At 39.2% G+C, this 22,311-nt stretch overlaps 1 protein-coding gene across 7 annotated transcripts in view; it reads right to left on the bottom strand.

Annotated features, from left to right (window-relative positions):
- XRCC4 (X-ray repair cross complementing 4) overlaps positions 1–22,303 on the bottom strand; it is a 181,428-nt gene extending 159,125 nt beyond the window's left edge. Inside the window, exons 1-3 of one of the 7 annotated variants that reach the window (XM_064439503.1) lie at positions 22,203–22,276; positions 19,018–19,157; positions 2,663–2,812 (exon numbers count right to left, since the gene is read on the bottom strand). In XM_064439503.1, coding sequence (XP_064295573.1) covers positions 2,663–2,801 — 139 coding nt within the window. In that variant the 5' untranslated portion in view covers positions 2,802–2,812; positions 19,018–19,157; positions 22,203–22,276. Of the gene's footprint in view, positions 1–2,662; positions 2,813–6,573; positions 6,665–8,038; positions 8,061–18,972; positions 18,994–19,017; positions 19,466–22,202 lie in introns of those variants that run through there. The other 6 variants (XM_064439501.1, XM_064439500.1, XM_064439502.1 and 3 more) reach the window with 6 other exon arrangements.
- Positions 22,304–22,311: the final 8 nt, after the last annotated feature.

The raw sequence follows: 22,311 nt of genomic DNA, 5'->3' as shown, positions 1-22,311 counted from the left end.
AACTAAAAGCAGCACTTTTAATGTTCATATAAAGAATGATCCAGTGGAACTACTGTGAGGAAAACAGCTACATCTACAAGTCAGTGAAGAATTAGGGCTACAGTGCTGGTCAACATTCATCTTGCAGAGTTAACAATCCACTACAAATAGCAAGAGTTGAGTGGGAAAGGCAAGAAATTTACCACCAAAACATTTCTGCTTTATTATAAGCTACAGGCACCAATCACTTCCTCATTATCTAGCTTATTTCTTGTACAGGACACTAGACAGAGTTGAGAGAGGAAAGGCCAGCTATTCCCTTAAATCCCCCCAAACCATACTGGACAGAAATATGGAAACCCTTGCAGTATGAGGCAAAGAGAGGCAGAAAAAAAAAAGTTATAAATACTTTCAAAAATAAGTGTTTGTCTAGAAAAATTATTTAAACACTGAGAAAAATTAGAAAAACTTTTCATGAAAATAAGAATACTAAAAAGCCAAAGATACTAATATACTGTGAGAAAGCACTGTGGGTTTTTTCTACTGTGGTGCCTATACATGCTGCATGTTCATTAATCTTACAAAACAAGCAGAACTGATCATTTGGTTAGAGAAACATGAAATGTAAAAATCCATATATCTGTCATTCTTAAACCCAATACCAACCGATGGATTACATCATATTGCATATTTCTGGGCTGCTTCTCCCCCCCAGCATTAATGTTGGTTTTGTTTTGTTTTTTTTTTTCTCCTTAAATAGGACTCCTAACACTTTTCATCATCACATTAAATATTAAAAAAAAACATAAAAGACAACCCCATCAGCAACTCTCATTCAATTCCTGGTAGGCCTTGCCAAGCAAAATAATCCACAGCATGAGAAACCCAAAACAGATTTCCCATAGCAAGAATTTTCTGACCACTGCTTTCCCTCCTCCCAGGTTTTTGTTTAGAATCTAAGCAGTCTCAAACGTGATGTAATAACTTAGAAGAAGTCATCAAAAACAATGCTGAGCGTATGATCTGTGCAGTAGGAAAGCCTCGTGCACAAGAACTTCAACTGCTCATGAAATTATTCAAAGGACGACAAATTTAATAGGAATTCCTTAGGAATGGCTCAGATTGCTGCAGAAGAAATAGCAGCCCTCTCCTTTGGACGAGTACCCAGTGCTCATGCTAAAGTGTTGTGGGTTTCTTTTTTTCCTTTTAATAGTATGAGGTCATCTTTTTCACTGGTCCTCTGTTTTGGGAAATGACTGTTCAGCCATTCTGCCAGATGCAGGAAGTTAACAAAATGAAAACTGTGCTTACAGTATGTTTTCTATACCCCTCTTGTTATAGTAACATAGCTTTCACTTAGAAAAATAACAGATTTAAAGCATCAGCTTTTTGTGAATTTTAAGCTGGGGATTTTAAAGTTACATAAGAACAACTAGAAAAGCTCAATTTCTTACGTATTTATCAATGTTAACATCTTTTTTACTATTTTGAAAATAGATAATTTGACTATCCTCTTGTCAAAGCAAGAAAGAAAAACCTGTCATACAAGGCTACAGAGAACAAGCATTAGAATATGTATTATTCATCTTGTGCAGGAACTCCTACTCAACAGTGTGTTTGAAATGTTAAAAGGAATATGGAAGACCAGATTTAATACATATAGAGACATATTTTAGGTTGGTCTTGTTTCCTAGGTCTGAAAGGAAAAAAAAGGTAAAAATTGTATTCAAAAGAAGGTTAATGAATGATTAAGCTTCTTTTTATACACAGGAACTATATATACACACATATATATGGTTTGTATATGCAGCGGAAGGAGGGGGAGAGAGAGAGATCAGGCCTATTTGAAAGCTTGGCTCACGTAGGAAACAGCGGCCACTGGGCAGGGAGAAGGAAGGAAGGAACTACACGGACATCTATTCTTATAATTCAGAAAAAGAGCCGAGGAAATGTATTTGCCTACAATACACTGTGAAATACATCATTCTTTCCTCCCTTTGAAATATTTCTGCCACTGAGAGGACGGCTTTTGATCAAGTATTTGACACATTTATTAAGGAACACACAAAACTTTCCTTTTTCCACTAGGCATAAATGAGAGAAACATGCACATATTAAGAGACCCATCCTCTTACTCAGGTTTCTGAGTGGGGAAAAAAATCCCACAGGCTATTTTTATTTTCTTCTGATAACTTATACCCCAGAAAAAAAAAAAAAATCTTGTCCCTTCTCCCCCTCAAAAATTCACAAGTACCAAATGCAGCTACCTTTAATTATTAAGATTTTAGAAAACCGTTTAATAAACATCTGCAATTAAATGCTTCATAACTGTAATTTGCAAATGGAACTTGCATGACATTTGTTCAAGGATCTGGAGAAGACATGTAAGTGGTATTTCAATATCACTGCTAGAAATCATATTCTTGAGAAAGAACAAAACATTGCATATCCATATGCTAAATGAATTAGCATTAGGTTTGGGATACAATCTTTCCAGACTTGAAAGATCTCTGAACATGTCCCAGAAGATCATGAACCCCACCTCCTCCATCATTGGGCAGATGTAATGCTCATAAAAAGCTTTTTCATGCAAGTTGTAGGTCACAGTTTAGAAAGTTTTTAAAAATAATAATAAGGAAGAGTAGTAATGTAAAACCTTTTTTTTCCATTTTTCCATTATTACCTGTCCCAGTCCATGCACACTGACCATCACTAAGTATTATACCAAAGCCAGTGCCTAAATCTTTTTCCCATGACACTTGTAGAAAATACGTTGCTTCTGGATCAGAAACTGGATGAATTCTGCTCAAAGTCTTCTCCATTTTCCAGACACCTGTTTAGGAAGTAAAATAATCTTATTATAACCAATGGTTAATTTTCTAGAGGTGCTTAGCAGTTTTACCAAACTAGCTTAAAAATATTATATAAATATAAGCATACTTAGAATTTTATATTACTTTCCTCCACAAATTCAGTTTTTCAGAGAACTGATGATATTTCCAAACTAGAAAACAGGATTACAATAAGTAAGGTGTCGAAGAAGAGTGCCAACAATGAAATATAATTGAATAGTCCCAGATTAAGAAAGTAAGCGTCAGGAAGCTGGGGAAGAGAAAAATCACAATACACAAGCACTTCCCCATGGCTATGTTTTTAACCTACTGTCCATTATCACCCAACATAGAGCACGTGGAAGATAACTCAAAATAATCAATATTCACCCAGAAGACTGCCATGTGAAAGCCTGCTACTAAGCTTCAATGCAAAACAGAGGTTGTAGTGGATGCCAGTAACTAAAGAAAATATTTAAGAAGCTAGACACTGGGAAGAATGAAATTTATGATGCTACAGTAAATTTTTCTCTCAATATCAAAGCAACTTGGCAATCTGTTATTGACATAAGACCTTCTAAAGAATCCTATGTATTTATAAATCATCTAATCTGACAATAATGAGTCCTCACAGTACTCAGGAACTTCAAAACTGCATTTTGCAATTTGCTCCACAGAGTAATGAAGAAACAGCCAATTCTGAAGTTTACACTGACGTACAGTATTTTCATTAAGAATGTTTGCGTTGTTCCGTAATTGATGAGTTTGTTTTGGGATGTTCAGTTGTTTTGGGCTTTTAATTTTTTATTTTTAGAAGAATAAAATGAATGAAAAAACGGCATGTTCACTCACACACTAAAAATAGCATGTATTGATAAAAGCAGGAAAGCGCAACTGAGACATTTAAACCACATGTGTTGAGTACAATGATGCTTGGACAGGTTAGGTATTAAAAGCTCTATCAAATTTTCCATTTAAAGTGTAGCAATAAGTAATCATGACCAGGATCAGTTTAGGCCCTGAGGCGACTCTGTTCTTCAAGCAGCAGTCAGAGAGAAGCTCTTTCTTTGCTCAGGGACATGGATAGACAAATCTAGATACAGATTTAACTACCATTGCCCTCCCAAAAAATTGTCATTTTCAGGTTCGGAGGAGCAGTTTTAACTGCAGTTGACTGCACTGTCTCTGATCTTTGCTCAACTCTGCACCCAACAACATTTGAAAATGCCTCTTCCTTGTCCAGACAAGCGCACAGTATTAAAAAATAACAAAATATATTCATATAAGACTTGTTTTTCAAGCAAAACGCTGCATTAACAGCTAGACAGCAGCTGCATTGTCAATAATACAAACATGCAATATAGATATCAATAAGGTTAATGAAACAACACATGAACTACTTCTGATGGCTAATTAAACCACAATACAGATCACCTCTCACTAACAAATAGCATTTTCAAACAATAAGAGGAACATCATGTAAAGTGTCTGCTAAGAATTCCAGGCTGAACTTTGGCTAAAACATGTCACTAGGCCCTTCCAGCATTCCTGACTACCCATTACATTTTCAGCACCAAATACTCAAAAGGCTGACTTTATTTTCCCAGCTTAAAGCTTAAGTACACATAAGCACTATAACATTTCCTTGTTTAGAATACCTTTCTGAAGTGTTTAGGATTCAAAAGCTATGGCAGGAGGAGGAGGAGATAAATCATGTACGTATAGCTAAGCACCATAAATTCTCTCCAACAACAGTAAAAGGGATGTCTTTATTATTTTCACCCATAAACCACCACTGCTTATAGTATTACAGATGCCATGCTCTGGGTTTCCATTCACAGAAGATGTACCAGAAACCAAAAAGTTATTTAAAAGCAATATTAAAAAAATTAGTTTCAGTAAAAAAAAAAAAGGTCTTCTATTTCCATCACTGAAGCAACTGGCTATTTCTGAAAATCTACCATATGTGTGTGCACCTGTAAGCAAGAACAGAAAATGAAATATTTGGGGCATGGAGGCCTGGAACAAGGCCTTTACAATTCATGATTATAGAACTAAAGCCATTTTAAAGATTTGCAGTGCACTAACTGTCTGGACATGGGTCAATGAAGAGCACAGGACAGGATGCACAAGTAATGTGTGTAGTATGTTTAAGCACACAGGTATGTGTTCTGTTTTGCCTGCCGGATTCTTTTATGCTTCTTCTGGAAAAATACAGTCTCTTATGAAATATTTTCATAAAAGTCTTTCTCTGAAAGACAATGTTTTTAAAAAGACCTTAATTATTCTTTTTCACTTAAGAATTGTAACACAGTTGCACATAACCCAGACAGCATACAAGGTACTGAAGCATATATATATAGTTCAATAAGGTGTTTCTGCTTCTTGCATTCAATTCTTATCACAAAGCAGAGAAGCATTCAGTAAAAACCACCTGCACCAGAGGCTTTCTTTCTAATTATAACAGAAAGCAAAGCAAGACAGTTGGATTTTCTATTTATATGATGATAAAGAGGATGAAATGTCAGTCCTCAATCAGAAGAAGTGATGTCAAGAGTCACACAGGAAAGGAAATGTATTTCTTTACTTAAAGATGCACTAAAAAAGTCTCCAAGGCCTTAGATGAAATTCATCTGACATCATAACACTGTGCTTCCCATGCATCCATGTCCACACATTACTATTTCACTTGAGTGATGTTGAACAGCTAAAAATGAAGATTCTGTTTAGCCTTCATTCTTAAGAGGTCATTTGCCAGCATAAGGGATGAGCCTGTTAACAGAACTGATAAAGCTTCCATATGATTTGTATACCTGTGGTAAAACACAACTTCAATAAAAACAACACGCTGCCGACATACAATGCAGAAGAATGTTCTGTATTTCAGAATAAAACGCAAAATACAGCTGTCAAGCTTCTCCACATTTTCTTGTGCATCTTTGAACAAACAATTTTATGAGAGCATCAAATGAAAATACTTCTTCTCCCAGCTTTTATCTCCTCCATTGTGCTCACTGACCTTTTCAGAGGAGTATTAGCTATTAGTGCATGCTTAGAAACTGCCGTACAAAGCAGAGCTCAGCCTTGCTTGAGATCTCCAAGCACTCAACTGTGCTCAGGAAAAGCTTAAGGATTGTTGGCTGTATATAATGGCCATTATTTACTTCTCTTCAAGAGGGACAAACCTTCCTGAAAATCAGTCTGGCCTGCAAAGCATATACAAACATCACTGCAAACAAAAATATTGTACCTTATTGCATTTAAAAAAAACCAAACAAACCAAGCCCACACCAGAAAAACCCAGCTCTCTTCCACAAATCTCCCAACCACACAACTTTTCCACAGAGCTTAGTGTAGTGTGGAGTAGACTGATAAACCACACACAGCTAATGTTTGAATACAGCAAAAAATAGCAAAGCCGTTACCTAACTATTTAGCAACTAGCAATTACCACTAACAAAAGAAAAATTACAGAAACTAAATCAGACCATATTCCTTATTCATTTACTATGAGGTGAGTGCATGTATCTCATCCACTCCAAAGGCAAAACTTAGTAACATATGTACCCCAGTATACTTCCAAAAAAGAATTTCAGGGGGAGGAAGTTGGACATCCTACTTGAATACCGGAGGTTAGCTGTATGTTTGCAGGATTTATAAGTAACTTTTTTCAACATCTGTAAAAGATACAACACTCTATACTTCAAGAACTGAAGTAAACTAAAACACCCTCCTTATAGCTAACCTGCCTCAGTTCACCTACCTGCTTACAATCGTCTCTCACAATCCTGCCAGCTTTCAACATGCCGAGCATACATGACTCTTCACAGGTCAAGTACTTCTGTGTGGAAGGTGATCATGTTCCCACCAGAGTTTCTGCCCCAGGGCTTTTGTTGGTGAGAAATACTGTGCACTGCCAAAGCCTGAGGGGCACGTAAAGAGCAGAGCTGCCAAAGCAGGCAGATTCTCCAGCTTCCCTTCCCCAAATTAACACTCAACCCCCCCACTTTTCAATATTTCAGTTCGGCTACCAATGAGTGTTCACTCCAGGAATGTAGAAGACCAATAACACACCTCCAAGGAATGTGATGGAATCTACACTTCCTTAGTCATTTCTATGGGAGATGTCGTCATATATATAGACATTGGAGAGTTACTGTAGCATCAAGGCTGCAACAAGGTAGGTTTCCCATTGTTTCTGTTGACATAATTATCTCCCAAATCCTAACGGTAGATTTTAAAACTGAAAAAAATTATGTACATTTCAATCTAAAATCTTGACAATACTTTAAAAGGTAAAAGGCCAATTATTCAACAGGATAATTCATTGTCATAACCACCACACATATAAAATTCCTGCCAACAGTCCTGCACGTGCTTGCCTAAGAATCTAACTTTATACATTCAAAAACTAGCCGCAATAGAAATATTATTAGTTAATTTTTAAACGAATGCCAAACCATTTCTCTGTTGTGGCTATTGTCTCAAATAATCCATTAACACTACACCTACAACTGAAGCCTGAAGAGTCACAGGTGTTTTAAGTACTCTGGGCCAGACACTCAGCCAGAACAAAAGAATTGCAGATGTACTAACAAAGTGGTCTGAAAAATATATGCCAACTTGGAACCTGAACTTCCACAGAACTGATCACTCAAGCTTGTAGAAGCAGGTAGTGGTCTTTCAGATTTCACTAACATCCCCACCTACACCAAGTCATAATTTCATTACGAAAGACAGCCAAAAATATAAAGAATAAGGGCGAGTTGAAACTTTAAGAGTTAGTTTCATTTTCACATCATTGGGTGGAAACATAGGGACACAGTTAAGAACTGTATTAGTGCTCAAAATGGTTTAAACATCCACCTGAATTTTGGCACCCTCACTATTTAACCGTCCAGATGCTGGTGAAGCTTATAAATAAAAATCATTGCATAAAACCAGACTATGTTTATAGCTGTCCGGCAAACTAAATTACTGAAATCAAACCCTCATTACTGTAGTCTAAAAAGCACCTCAATCTTTTAGACCGGAGGAGTACCTTCGAGTGCCACTCAATAGGCTCCTTCCATTCACTGTCTCAATAAAATGAGAGCAGTCAGTACTTTCTTCCTTCCTTAATTATGATGAAGGAAAGCTGCAGAGAAACTGATTGATTAGGGCCATAAGAATGCCAGTGTTTTTCTCCTTAAGGGCACAGGAGGTCATACCACATACCAGCACCTCACCATGTTAGAGCCAAGGATCCGAGACAAGCTTGCAGGTGGGAACAGTTGAGTCCCACCCCAAATTTGTAAATCAGAGGCTTTATTGAGGCCTTCGAACAGTTGAGGATTGAGCTGTTTATCTTTAGCACTTTGTCCCTTCGGACTTTGGCTTCTATGATCTACATTAGGCAATGTTTCTTTCTAAGGAGAAATCAGCTGTTGGCTGGTGTGCAATTGATGGGAGTCTACTCTCTGAACAAACAGTGTACACAGTTGCTTCTGAATAAACAAGACACTTTTAAAATTGGTTTACAAAGAATTTTATATGCTGTTTTGGATAGGGCTAGGCATAGACTAAAAGCCAAATCTTTTAGGCTGCTCCAACACAGCATCATTGATAATATTTGGAACTTCAGCACTTTATTTTTTAACATGCAAACTAATGGCACTTTTTTTTCAAATTGCTTCAGCTGCAGGTGTTCCAAACTCCAGCAGCTACACATGGAAGGCTACTTACAGATCAGAAAGAGCTACTATGTCTTTCTAATGGAGCCATTAACTTAAGTGCTTGCTTGTTGAGAAAAATAGGGAGTTATCTACAGAGCGTTCAGCACAGAAGACCAGCACATACAGCACACCGCTGTTAAAGTCTACAATTTGATCCCTTCTGTCATTGGCTTGACTACAACATACACTACAAATCAGAATCTAACAATGAGAAGAAAGTGAATGGTTAACCTATAATCAGAGAACAGGTACTATTGAGAAGCTGCTATATGCACTTACAGGGGATTATTGGAGATTTAAACCAGTCAAGAAAAATCTCAGATTGCTTTTAAATATTAAAACTAGCTATTACCATATTTTCTAACAGAAGGAAATAAGATAATGTCTATATTTATGAATATTTCTAGAGAAATATTTCACACAAGTTGATATTCTCTCATGTTAATTTAAAATTCCATTAACTCCAGTACTTCAAGAGGAAGAGCATTACAATACCTGACAAAAACTTCAACTATGACTCAGTTAATCTAAGAACTACTATCGACCTAATAAGGACTTCCTCTTTTTTCTTTCCTTTTTGGAAAAACATGATTAGGCCAACAAACAAGAAGGAAACAATACAGCATCATTCCTACCGCATCTCACAATAAACCTCCCATTCCCTTGGCCACAATATTTGTCTGACACTGAAAAAGATGCAATAATCTTCAGCTGTAACTTGAAGATACATCTGAAGACCAAAGAAGATAAAAATTTTGAAAGAGCTTTGTTTCCTAATGAAATTTAGGGTAATAACACATTTTTATATTACATGCAACCTAAATTGTATCTAGTTGTTCTTTTGTTTAACTTTGTTCTATATTAAAAGCACAAGGATCACGATTTTGACAATAATGCATCTTGTAGATGAAGGAAATGAATCAAAAATTGGCACTGGATATGAAGAAGTGGCTGAATGATTTTATAACTTTGTGCAGACGGGTTAGTGGCCCATTTTAAAGATTCAGTCCTGCATGACAACATTTGATCAAGAGATTGACTTCAGGACAGCTGCAATCAGTATTTGGTCCTCATGGACCCAACTGCAGAAGCAAGACTCACATGGCTAACATTTGCACTGCTTGCTTCCCACTGTTTCATAGCAGCCACAAAAGGATTGGAAACATGCACATATTTTTTGTGCAGTTGTCCAAAAAAAAGCAGTCTTGAGCTTGTCAGACTCCATGGGCCAATAGGATATGCAAGATTCGCCACAAAAGATCTGGAATCTACGATAAGGAATAACCCTTGTCAGACTTATTTACTACAGTCACCAGCTGAAAAATGAGGAGAAACAGAAGGAAGCAGACAGTCAACAACCTTTATAGTAGGAATCTTACTAACAAGCTTTGATCTTAATTGTAGCCTGGAGGCAAAGCCCACCCTGGTGTCTTTCATCCTCTTGAAGTCTCAGACCTAACCCACTACCAACTCCAGGCATCCATGCTTGCCAAGCTTACTTACAAGCATCTATATTAGGAGACAGTTTAAGCTATAACAAGGTTAAGAAAAAAAAAGGCCTTCATATATTAAACACCCAAGTGGGCAATTATACTAGTATATATTAGCAAGTAAGGGAGTATCTGGACAGATTTCCAAATGGGACAAACCTTTCTTTTTCATCCTTTTCTACGAATTCTTTGCAACACTAACAGTTCAGTGTGTGCACACTGTCAAATCCTCACTTTCCAAAATTCATATCAGAAAAATCCTCAGGTTTCCCTAGATAAATCAGGATACACTAACTGAATGTTATAAACCAGTAAAAAAATTAAGTCACACAACTGAAATATTTCCTGATGCAAGAGTTCATTTTAGTACTGAAGTTACTAAAAAGTGTGTATAGGACTGAGCAGGGATCAAAGACATCCTCCAGACCAGCCTCAAGTGGGCAGATCTAGGATAGAAAGTGAGCAGGCATGCCTAAAAGACCCAGACTCACTACCTTGTTGCCTCTGGGAGATGCAAGCCCCGACAAGCATTTTATAAGTCTACTTTGGCAGCAGGTCAGCCTGGCTTTCCAAGGCCCTACCAAGCCAATGGTGGCATGGAGCCACACCTGTTTTACCTCCCCTTGAAAACTGCAACCATAGACTATTAAGAAAGTTAATTCACCTTCTTTAAGAAACAAAAAACACCAACCGAAAACAAAACAGAAAAATCATTCTAAAGATGCATCATTTTCCCCATAATCTCTCTGGAAAGACAGCACTAAAATCATTACATGTCTACTGATAAAAAAATTGAAAAAGCAAACTAATCTGCTCAATTCTGCGAGATGCAACTTTTGAGCCTGTCGTATAGTTTCAGTAAGAACCAAGATTCAGGAATTCCTAGTATCTTAGTCACATTTCCAAAAGCATCTCTGCAATTTTCAGTAACTTAGTATTATCCATTTGAGTATGAAAAAGTTGTGGAATTTAAAAAAAAAAAAAAAGCAGCATGTTTTAACCACCCTTTGCCAATCCAAAAATACTCAGATACATATGTCTTCTTGATGTATATTTGGATAACATAGTAGTCTGGTTGAGGTATCATCTGTTTTCCAAAACACTGCCTTCTTTAGGATTAAGTATTATCAGGATGTTCAATGCAAAACAAATCTGTCCTACAGATTTCCTTTGTTTTTTATTCTTTGGTCCCCATATAGACGCATTATAATCCCACTCAGTTTGACATGTTTCTGTAAATGTTTGACTTAACATTACTGAGCAATGGATTCCATTAAACAGTCTGGGTTTTTTTCTTTTTAATTTGAAATAAAGTAAAAAAAAAAAATCAGTACTACTGAATCCACCATAGCTCCATAGGCAACAGTAAAAAGTCTGAAACAAGGATAAATGAAACAAAGAAATCAGTGTCAGCTAGATATGGATGGATGTAATTCTATACGTAAGATTTCTGAAGAGCTTTGAAAAATTGAGCCCAGTAACCTGGAAAAACAAGTTTCACCAAATGTAGCCACTTCAGTGGGGCAAGAGCAGGTATCAATATGAGGGCTTACATATCCTCCTCTCCTTCCACCTCTACACCCAAGACTTTTCAAAGAGATGGATTATTTTAATTTCACGTCCCTGTCAAATTAATAATAAAAAATGGGCCTAAACTCCACATTGCTTTATCTTGCTTAAGTTTCCTAAGGCATTTTCTTTGAAGAAAATTCCTGCATTACCTGATGTTCACTTACCAAAAGTTTTATTATGTTTTTGTTTCCATTTGCTATTTATCTACTGTAAAAGGCAGCATTGATCTCCCTGAAAACAAAGAGCTCACACTACTTCAATTTATTAATTTAAACATTGCAATTAATTTTGTTTCATCTGGCCTCCACAGAAAAATAATTCACAAGACTGGGATATTCACTTTCAATGCACTTAAATTTCAATTTTGCAGCTCTATAGTCAAGCATGTTTATCACTTTGCATCAAAAACGAATTACTTTTTGATGGATTAGGCTGAGTAATCCAAATTCAGCCAAAGAGACATCCGTCTGTATCCATCCATATTTAACATCGATTTCAACTGTTTCCACAGATGGGCACAGGTTCAGCTTTGGTTCTTTACTCTGCCTAGAATGCCATGTCATGAGATTCAACATATCAGGTAACACAACAGGTCCATATACATAGGATTATATGATGCTGGTGCCCCATGGTATAGCACTTTCAAAAGACGCAAGAAACCCACAGAAAAGCAGGGCACCAGTTTAGCATAGGCTTTGTGATAATGCACATTGGACAAACCAAAACAGGAGCGAAGACCAGTCTGTATCCAAGAACAACTGACATGCCGGTATTTTAGCAAGGAAGGCCCCAGTACACATGTCCCACACCTTCACCAAGCTCTGAACAATCAAGCAGCTTTCTTTAAAAAGATAGATAAAATGAGTAAGGGCACAGTTCCACTAAACAGACAGCAAATTCAGTGGCCGCTGACTCCACCCTAACCGATCACTTACATACCTATTAGCTTGTGCTCAATCAGCACTATGTCTACAAACCACATTAAGAAAGGAAAGAGGACATAAAGAGCTTCACAAGAGTCACTTGTACTTCTTGCATCTCAAGTTCTATACATAAAAATATAAAGCTTTTCAAGACATATCAGCTCACTGCTTTTCTAAGTAGTTTTCCTGACTCTTTCTTGTGGTGATTTTTTTCTTACTATGGGCTAGGCAAAAAAAATTTAAAAAAAAATTCAACACTACTCTTAAAAATTAAACCCTTACCCAAGACACTTGATGCTGGGCAGGGGGTCTTCTTAAGGAAGCCAGCTTTTCAATATTAGTTTTCCCTCACAACTACGAAAGAATGCTAACTTGCACTGGAGCAAAAAGAAATTTGCAGACTAATATGAGGACACAGTAGGGGCATACCAGTGGAAAAATGCCACTGAGACTTGAACTGAGAGGGCAATTAGGTACTCATTAGCAAAATATAGCACAGAAGTGCTTTGATACTGCACCAGTCAGACACACTTTTCAGATCTTAAGTGTAAATTATTACAAGGCAAATATGTGGAGCATCAGGACAGCAGTCTCAAAAATGTTGTTTGAAGACTGTAATGCTTTCCCCAGATAAATCAAGTCAGTTCTTGTGGAATCATAATATAAAAAATTACCGGGGCTGATGGGGGTGGAGCAGAAATTGAAACAGAACAAAAGGGAAAAATATTTTAAAATAACTCTCAGTTAAGCTCAGGCTTCACTGCAGTTGGGTTGCACTTCACCTGCATGTTGCTGGGCTTTCTGGTTCACACCTGCAGAAGCTAAACAGAACCACTAATGCACATGGCTATCTGAAATCAAACACTGAACAAATACTCTGAACTAATACAGACAAGCGCATTAAGAAACCCAGCCCTTTGTGCAGAAGAGACAATTTTCCACAGCTCCAACAAACTGTTTCTATAGTTTTAGGTACAGCACCCCCACCCTTTCAATGTTACAAGTACACACTTATTTGTTTCGCACCATCAAGTACTGAAATCACAACACAAACCTCGAATTAACAGTACATACTAAGAAATTCCTCCTCTACCTCATTACTTAAAGACAAAAAAATAAACCCACCTATTTCTAGGATGGTCAAGGTTAATAAAACAAATCCCTGGAACAGACAAGATTAAAGAAAGACTATAAAGCACAGTCTTCATCTATATACTTCCCTGACCAAGGCAGAGGAAAAAACAAAACACTTCTCTCTAATATTGCCTTTAGGAGATTATGAAACATAAGTTAAGTAGGTCTATTACCAAGACATGCACAAGAACGCTTCAGCTAGTTCCTTGCCTCTTATCTCCAGAAATAATCACCTTCTATGACAGCAATGCCTAACTTTCACTGAAATTAACATTTCTGCCCAACCTCCATTACACCTATGGTAACTCTGTGCTGTACTCTGTAAATTAATGTTAAGTTTCACAGCTGGAGAAATTTAATATAAACCCACAGAATACAGTTTGCTGCCTCTAACTACTGTCTAAGCTTCCCTCATTGGCTCAGTCAACACAACTCTCTCCTCAGGTTTTTGTGAAGTTTCCACCATAAGCTTGACACAGCTGACGGCATTTGGAAAGCCCCATGCTCCCTCTTTCCTGTCCAGCTACTGTGCTGAAAAGGGTGGCCTCTAAGATCCTTTTGTAGACCTGTAAACAAACAATCCCTTTCATAATAATCTGAATCATTTTTAAAAACAAATGCAGCCTGTGATTGGATATATAGCCTCACTCTTCCTCTAATTGCATTAGTTTTTCCATCCCAGGATAGTAAGTAATTTGGCTGATGTCTAGATCAAGAACACAAAAGTTCTCAGTCTCCACACTCTTAAAATCACATAATATCTGTTTCCCTTTTTTTGCTATTTATTTCAGAATCTCTGCTCTATCTGTCTGCTCTGGTGGAGGACACCCCTCCCCACAAAACTCACCTAGAAATTTGCAAAGCAGACACAGAAATATTCCGATAATTTTCCAAAATTTGGAAATTTGGATTATTTAATCAAATAATTTCTTGAGAAATTGCTAGTATGCCTCAGAAGACAGTAACACCGGAGGCCCCTGATTAAGCACACACATAATGATAATCTTTTCAACTTGGAACTTTTCCTGTAAGATATCAGATTTGACTGTGTTAGATTAGCAAACAACAGTAATTTGTTAGTAATTCTCTTCTAAATTTCACCTTAGCTTGTGTCAACATAGTACTATACATAATCCAGTAAGTCTTTTATATCTTGACATAACTTGGACAGCAGCCTTTATTATTCCATTATCTGATAATAAGTTCCACTAATAGTCTTCGAATTCACAGAAGCCTTTTGCCACCTTTCCTTTTTTCATCTCATGTTTAGAGACAAAGGAGGTGGGGAAAACTAAAATCCACAAAGACATTCCAATTACAATCAGTGGGAGGAGAAGGACACTGTTTCTTTACCCAGGAAAGGGGGACAACTCAAGTCAGCAGAGGGACCAAGCATGGAACTAGAGCAAACCCTACTTTTGTTGCAAAAAATTTAACTTCATGAACCATTTAATGGTATTTTACAACAGCTTTCTAAATTGGATCCTTTAACATTTAGTGAAGTTAGTCCAGACCATAACTTAAATGTGTATTCACATTATTTTACGTGTTCCCCACGATAACAGCAAGCACTACACGCTTTTTGCCGAATATAACAGTGAAGAAATCACAGCTGCATCCTCTTAACCTTGAAGATGTAAATAATGGTTGGAAACCTTGAAAATCTCACCCTAAACTCCTGGCGATTCCATGTCCTCTTCAAGGACATGTGGTGCTTTTTCGTTTGGGGCTCCTGAGCTCTAACTCAACCCCTTAAAAACATTCTGCAACTATTGCTAAGCCCTCAGCATTAAGAGGTATGGATTAAAATTTCTTATCTTCAGATGGCACTGAAAGATAACAAGGACATCAGAAATAGGCATTGAGACAAAACAGCAAGTGGCCCTGTAAGGCTCATTGCACGTACATAAGCACGTAACGTGTAATATAGCGAAGCCAACATGCAGTATAGTAAACCGTTTTAAATAATCTCATCCATACTGAAATAGAAGTTTATTGGTCAAAACAGACCGCTGTAAGCTACCCAGCGTTCTTGCAAAACTGCTGGCAAGACAAGGCACCAGCAGCAGCAACTCTGGGACTCTGTATGGCAGAAGATGGGCTAAAGTCACCTGCGTCACGTACAGCATAATTATTTGTACAGCAAGGCCGTGACACCATTTTTTAATTTTTTTTTTTTACAACAGGCTAGAGTGCCTTCCGAAGTTGTGCAATAACCCTGGCATCAGCCCATTGACTGTGTATGACTTTATATATTTTTTTTTTTCCTTTTCAAATAATACTTAATGGAAAAGCTCTGCTTTTTGAGTTGTAAGTAATGACTTAGATGTACTGGTTTTAGTCCAGATAAACACTTGAAATCAATCGAATTTAAATGCTGAGGCAATTTTGAAAATCCTTTATGCACCTTTGTATACCATAATCGTGTTTAAAATATAACTCGACAGGTTTAGTTCTTAAGTACTTCACCAACAGATACATTAGAATCATCTTGTAGATTCAGGATGCTGCTATCCCTCTCATTTCACTATCGATGTCAGAATAACTCCTGAAGTGCCTGTAATGTCATAGCTTCATACAGAAAATCAATCCAGTCTATGTAAGAGCAGCCAAATATGTTGAGCATATAAAGTAAAAGGCAAGAGTTCTCTATGATCTGATCCAACCATCGTCTGATCCAACAAATTAAGGCATCCCAGACTACAAACTCAGTATCTGTGAATCCCACATCAAGTATAGTGTAATAACCAGCATATTCGTTCCTCACAGTCTTTCAAGACTCTAGTCCATGCCTGTCAAACAACTGCCTACACAACTCATGGAGTTTTATCATACTAACAGAGGACAGCAATTCACAGGATATCTGGCACAAAAAGCAGGAATTTTAAGGTATAGGAATCCCTTTGTTATAGGAACATTCCTTACCATACATCACCCGACACAGTAAATTTCTATAAAATGCAGGGTTACAATACTAGGTTAAAGCACCACTCCCAAGCACCTCTGATGTGAAGGCTGAGGACTGAGTATTCATTCTTGCTCAGAACAGCTGCAACCTCCAAGCATTTTACAGCTATTGCCGTTCATCCTACTATAGTCAATATAGTGGGCACTTTTGCAGGGTAAGAGAGGGAGGCAGGAAATGGGAAGAAAGAGGAGCCATACCTAAGTGTAGATAGCTTTTTTGCAAAACAGTGTTAGCAAACAGAATGCCAAGTTCTAATACCATTGCCAGCATACAGAACACTACCTACTCACTACATGTTTGCCTGAATAATGTATATCCTGCATGTTCTGGCACCTCCTTAATTTCAGTGGGAGAGCTAAATGAATTTGTAGCTGTAGCAACTATGCAAATAAGTTTTTAATGCATTTATGCTTGCAGTTGAAGGTACTAGGAACAACAGAAGTGGGTATGACATACAAGAAAAAAAAAAGCATTATCAGCTTTTGCCAATAATTCAAACTAACAGATCTCAGAAAAAGCCCTGCATTTATATCTTATTTGCAAATGTTTTTTTCACCTCATATATACAGACGTGCATTTGTGATGCACAAAAACTTGTTTATACAGATGTATCTGTCATGTCAGTCACCCACCTGTGATATTTTTGAACTGTGGCCTCCAATCCTCCAGTTTCTTATGAAAGCTGAGAGACACAAGAGAAGCTAAATACCTAGCCTTTCACAAGCAAGTTGACATTGTTTTGTTATAATTCTTCCTGCATTTGAAAACAATCTAGAAGCTTAATCTCTGAAGCCACCTTTTTTACCTTTCGTAATACACATAAATTCCTTGGTATGTTCTACGACTTAAAACACTCAACTGAACAATAAGCAATCTCTTCACTGGCAAATCACACTACTAAAACACTTCTTAATATGTATGTACTACGAAGAGCTGCCAATACCACTAAACCTCCTTTAAAAAAACACAACACAGAAAACCAGTATTCATCATATGGGTTTATTTACGTATTTGAATATTGCTATATAGACCAATATAATTGTTTAAAATTCTGATTTATTTTGAGATTTCAACAGACAAGAACGCATACACACCCAGTTCCTGTAGACACTATCAACCAAGCTACCTCAGCCATTTGTTGTTGGTTTTCCATGACAATATATTAATCTAATCCGGAGAAAAAATTGCAAGGGAAACTGGAGTACAACCATCTGAAATCTTATATTTCAATCAATATCCTATGTGTATCACAGCTGCAACCCAAAAGACATTGTCATGCTAGGTACACTATCTTTTAAATGATGCCACTAAGCCTCCCACAAGATCATTAACGATCAGATAGCGTTTTTCCCACATGAGCAAAATCTGCAGCTGAAAGCATTTTAATACAGCATGTAATCAATGAAAATTCTTCTTCAAATAGTTGAGACAGTTGGAAACTTCACTTTAAAAGTAAATTGCTAGCGTAAATAAAAGGCACTTTTTGCAAAAATCTGCAATGGATTTCATACTTGAGCTTACCAGAAGCTATCAAAGTCAATAACAGAATATAAAAACTATCATATAGGGTATGTTTGCAGACAAAACTACCGAACTAGAGAAAGCCAGCTGACCACCCGGAAGCAGGTTTGACTACAGTGTGACCAAGAACTGACAGCTGCAGTCTCTTCTGCAATTACAGACATAATTTTTCAATTTCAGTAACTAATCCACATTGAGAAACCAAAGTGAAACCAAAAGGGAACACCAAACCAGATTTCTTTATCCATCTCAGAGACACATGAGCAAGGTCAAAGGTATTATTGCCTCTAAAATCTCGGGTCATGGTAAACATTAGAGGTTGAACTGTTTGTTGGCTATAGTTATAACATCTTTCACTTTAGAAATCTACCTTAATATGACATCAGTCAACATTTAACCTGATTTAACATCAGGTTATACTAGATAATAAGGCTGTTTTTAGAACTGTCCTTCTATATTTTAATTTAATTCAATTTTTCATCCAAATCCTTGACAAGTGAATAAAAGCAATTGATCCAGTGAATGTAATTCACTAACAAAATAGGAGTAAGAAATATGAATCTTATGACAAAATGACCGCACATCTTGTAGATTACCTATTAAATCAATGGATAAATATACAAATTAATGAACCTTCATAGTTATTAGACTTACACAACCTCAAGAAAAAGAACAAATCCAAAATCAATATATGCCCAAAATCCCCAGGACAGAAAAACTAGTTATACAAGAAAACCCATCTCAAATTCTACATCTGCTTATGCTGAAAAACTTTCAAGTCATTTTGGTGATTCTTCATCTGAAACTACAATTTTACAAAGAACTCAAAATTATAGTTACCAAAATTACTACTGCAAATGAAGTTGCTCTTAAGAAGATACTAACAGCATTATCTCTACCCTTTATTGGATCCAGGGGGAAACGTAGCGACAAAGTATCAGGCAAAGGCTGAGGTACTTAATGACTTCTTTGCATCCATCTTTAATAGTAAGACCAATTGTTCTCCGAGTACCCAGACCGCTGAGCTGGAAGCCAGGAAGCAGAATGAAGCCCCCACAGTCCATGAGGAAATGGTTAGTGACCTGCTACACCACTTAGAGACACACAAGTCTATGTGGCTGGACGGAATCCACCCAAGCATACAGAGGGAGCTGCTGGACCAAGACAGTTTCCATGATTTATCAGAAGTTCTGTCTAATCGGGGATGTCCCAGCTGCCTGGAGGTTAGTAAGTGTGACACCCAGCTACGAGAAGGCCCAGAAGGGGGATCCAGGTAACTACAGGCCTGTCAAGTCAGTTTGACCTCGGTACCTGGGAAGGTTATGGAGCGGTTCATCTTGAGAGTGCTCACAGGCATGTGCAGAATAACCAGGGGAGCAGGTCCAGCCAGAAGGGCGATCCGGGAAACTACAGGCCTGTCAGTCACTCTGACCTCTGTGCCAGAGAATGTTATGGAGCAGTTCAGCTTGAGTGAGCTCACCAGGCATGTGCAGGACAACCAGGGGATCAGGCCCAGCCAGCATGGCTTCACGAAAGGCAGGTCCTGCCTGACCAACCTGGTCTCCTTCTACGACCAGGGACCCACCTAGTGGACGAGGGAAAGGCTGTGGATGTTGTCTACCGGGACTTTAGCAAAGCCTTTGGCACTGTCTCCCACAGCACCCTCCTAGAGAAGCTGGCGGCTCATGGCTTGGACGGGTGTACTCTTTGCTGGGTAAAAAAACTGGCTGGATGGCCGAGCCCAGGGAGTTGTGGTGAGCGGAGCTAAATCCAGTTGGCGGCTGGTCACGAGCAGGGTTCCCCAGGGCTCAGTGTTGGGGCCAGTCTTGTATACTACCTTTATCAATGATCTAGATGAGTGAATCGAGTGCGCCCTCAGTGAGTTTGCAGATGACACCAAGTTGGGAGGGAGTGTTGATCAGCTCAAGGGTAGGAAGGCTCTGCAGAGGGACCTGGACAGGCTGGATCGATGGGCCGAGGCCAGTTGTGTGAGGTTTAACAAGGCCAGGTGCCGGGTCCTGCCCTTGGGTCACACCAACCCCAGGCAACGCCCCAGGCCTGGGGCAGAGGGGCTGGGAAGTGCCTGGCGGAGAAGGCCCTGGGGGTGCTGGCTGACAGCCGGCTGGGAATGAGCCAGCAGTGCCCAGGTGGCCAAGGAGGCCACCAGCCCCCAGGCTTGTGTCAGCCCTGGTGTGGCCAGCAGGAGCCGGGCAGGGATGGGGCCCCTGTGCTCGGCACTGGTGAGGCCGCACCTCAAATCCTGTGTTCAGTTTTGGGCCCATCAGTACAAGAAGGACATGGAGGTGCTGGAGCGTGTCCAGAGAAGGGTAATGGAGCTGGTGAAGGGTCTGGAGAGCAGGTCTGATGAGGAACGGCTGAGGAAGCTTGGTGTGTTTAGCCTGGAGAAGAGGAGGCTGAGGGGAGACCTTATCGCTCTCTGCAACTATCTGAAAGGAGGGTGTGGTGAGGTGGGGGTTGGTCTCTTCTCCCAAGTTACTAGTGACAGGACAAGAGATACCCTGAAGCTGCGCCAGGGGAGGTTTATATTGGGTATTAAGAAGAATTTCTTCACCAAAATTGTTGTCTAGCATTGGAAGAGGCTGCCCAGGGAAGTGGTAGAATCACTATCCATGGAGGTATTTAAAAGACAGGTATAGTATGTGCTGAGGGACATGGTTTAGTGGTGGACTTGGCAGTGCTGGGCAGTCGGACTCAACGATCTTAAAGGTCTTTTCCAATATAACCAATTCTATGATTCTACCATTATAAGTGGATTGTGTGTGTTTGTTTCAGTTGCCTTAACATACTTCTGCTGTAGTAGGACATTGCCTTGATTCCACTATATAAACATGTTTTATACAACTACTGTCATTACCCTACAGCCTCCTGCTGCAGCTTTCTGGAAGTATGTCAAATGTTACCTCAATTTCTCCTGGTAGGATGAAAAATTTGTTTACCCTTACCAAGGGAAAAAGCAAAACCTGTCCTGCACTCAACAGACAAGCAAAACCAATTTGGGCCCAGTACTGGATGATGCAGAATGAGAGAGACCTCAAACAAAGCCATCATCTTTGAAAGGGTTAATGCTTTTCAAGTTCTGTACAATAAAGTGCACTTTTAAAAGGAGGAACAGATTGTTCGTAGAACTTCAGAACAGAACCTTGTTGTGACAGCAACACCTAGGCACCTTACTCTAAATACAGAATAATCACAATGAAGTTCTTTCATAGAACCAGCCAGAATGTGTGTACTCTTCGCTTTACTGAAGTCCCTCACAGGATCAAAGGTAACCACTTAAAAAAATAATAATTTCCTAGTTTAAAAAACAAATGCTACATCTTTTCCATGGTGAGCCAAAATGAAGGCCTATCCTTTTCACATGGCTTGATGGTAGAGCAGGCATTGTCAAAAACAGCTGCCAAATGCAGGAGTCACCGCAGATTTTAGCTGTACAAGGTTCTCTCACATGCAAGTGTAGAGGCCAGCCATACAGAACATTTAGGTCTTTTAATAATTTTGTGTCTTTAGTTACAGAAAAAGGTACTGTGGTCATGACAAGGAAATACACTAGCTTTACCCATGCATTTTCAACCCGCCTTGGCATCTTCAGTGCAATTACAGAAAAGGAAAGAAGATGAAAACCTCTAGAAGGAGGGAATACAGGACAAGAGCACAGAGACCAGGCTGGCGCGGAAAGACCAGGCTCTGCTCGCTCCGCTCCCTCCTCCCGAAGGGAAGCCAGTCTGGACTTCCCCTAAGGAAGAGCAGGACCTTGGCTTTACAATAAAAAGCAATTTATTAAAAAACAGCCTCATTAAGGCGTTCTTTACCTTTCACTAGCAACCGCCCCCTTCCCCCCCCACCGCCACCGCCCCCGCCCCACCAGCAGGGAACGGAGGACAGAGCATCGGGCTCCCAGGCCCACTCCCCACCCCTCAGACAACCCGCCCGCTGCCAGGGGCCTGCGGCTGATGCCGGGGACGGGACGGGACGGGACAGGACGGCCCCGCCGCCTGCCTCGGTCCCCCATTACGGCCGAGGGGGCGGGGCGCCCCGACTGACCGACCTACCTCCTCCCGCCGCGCTGCTGCCCGCCGCTTCCGCCCCACCGAAGAGAACGCCCTTGCCCGCGGCCGCACGACAGCCAATGAGAACCGCGCCCGCCCTTCCGTCCCGCCT

Source organism: Phalacrocorax carbo, chromosome Z (assembly GCF_963921805.1).
Source record: "Phalacrocorax carbo chromosome Z, bPhaCar2.1, whole genome shotgun sequence".
Lineage (NCBI taxonomy): Eukaryota > Metazoa > Chordata > Aves > Suliformes > Phalacrocoracidae > Phalacrocorax > Phalacrocorax carbo.
This window is presented reverse-complemented; position numbering and strand designations above follow the sequence as displayed.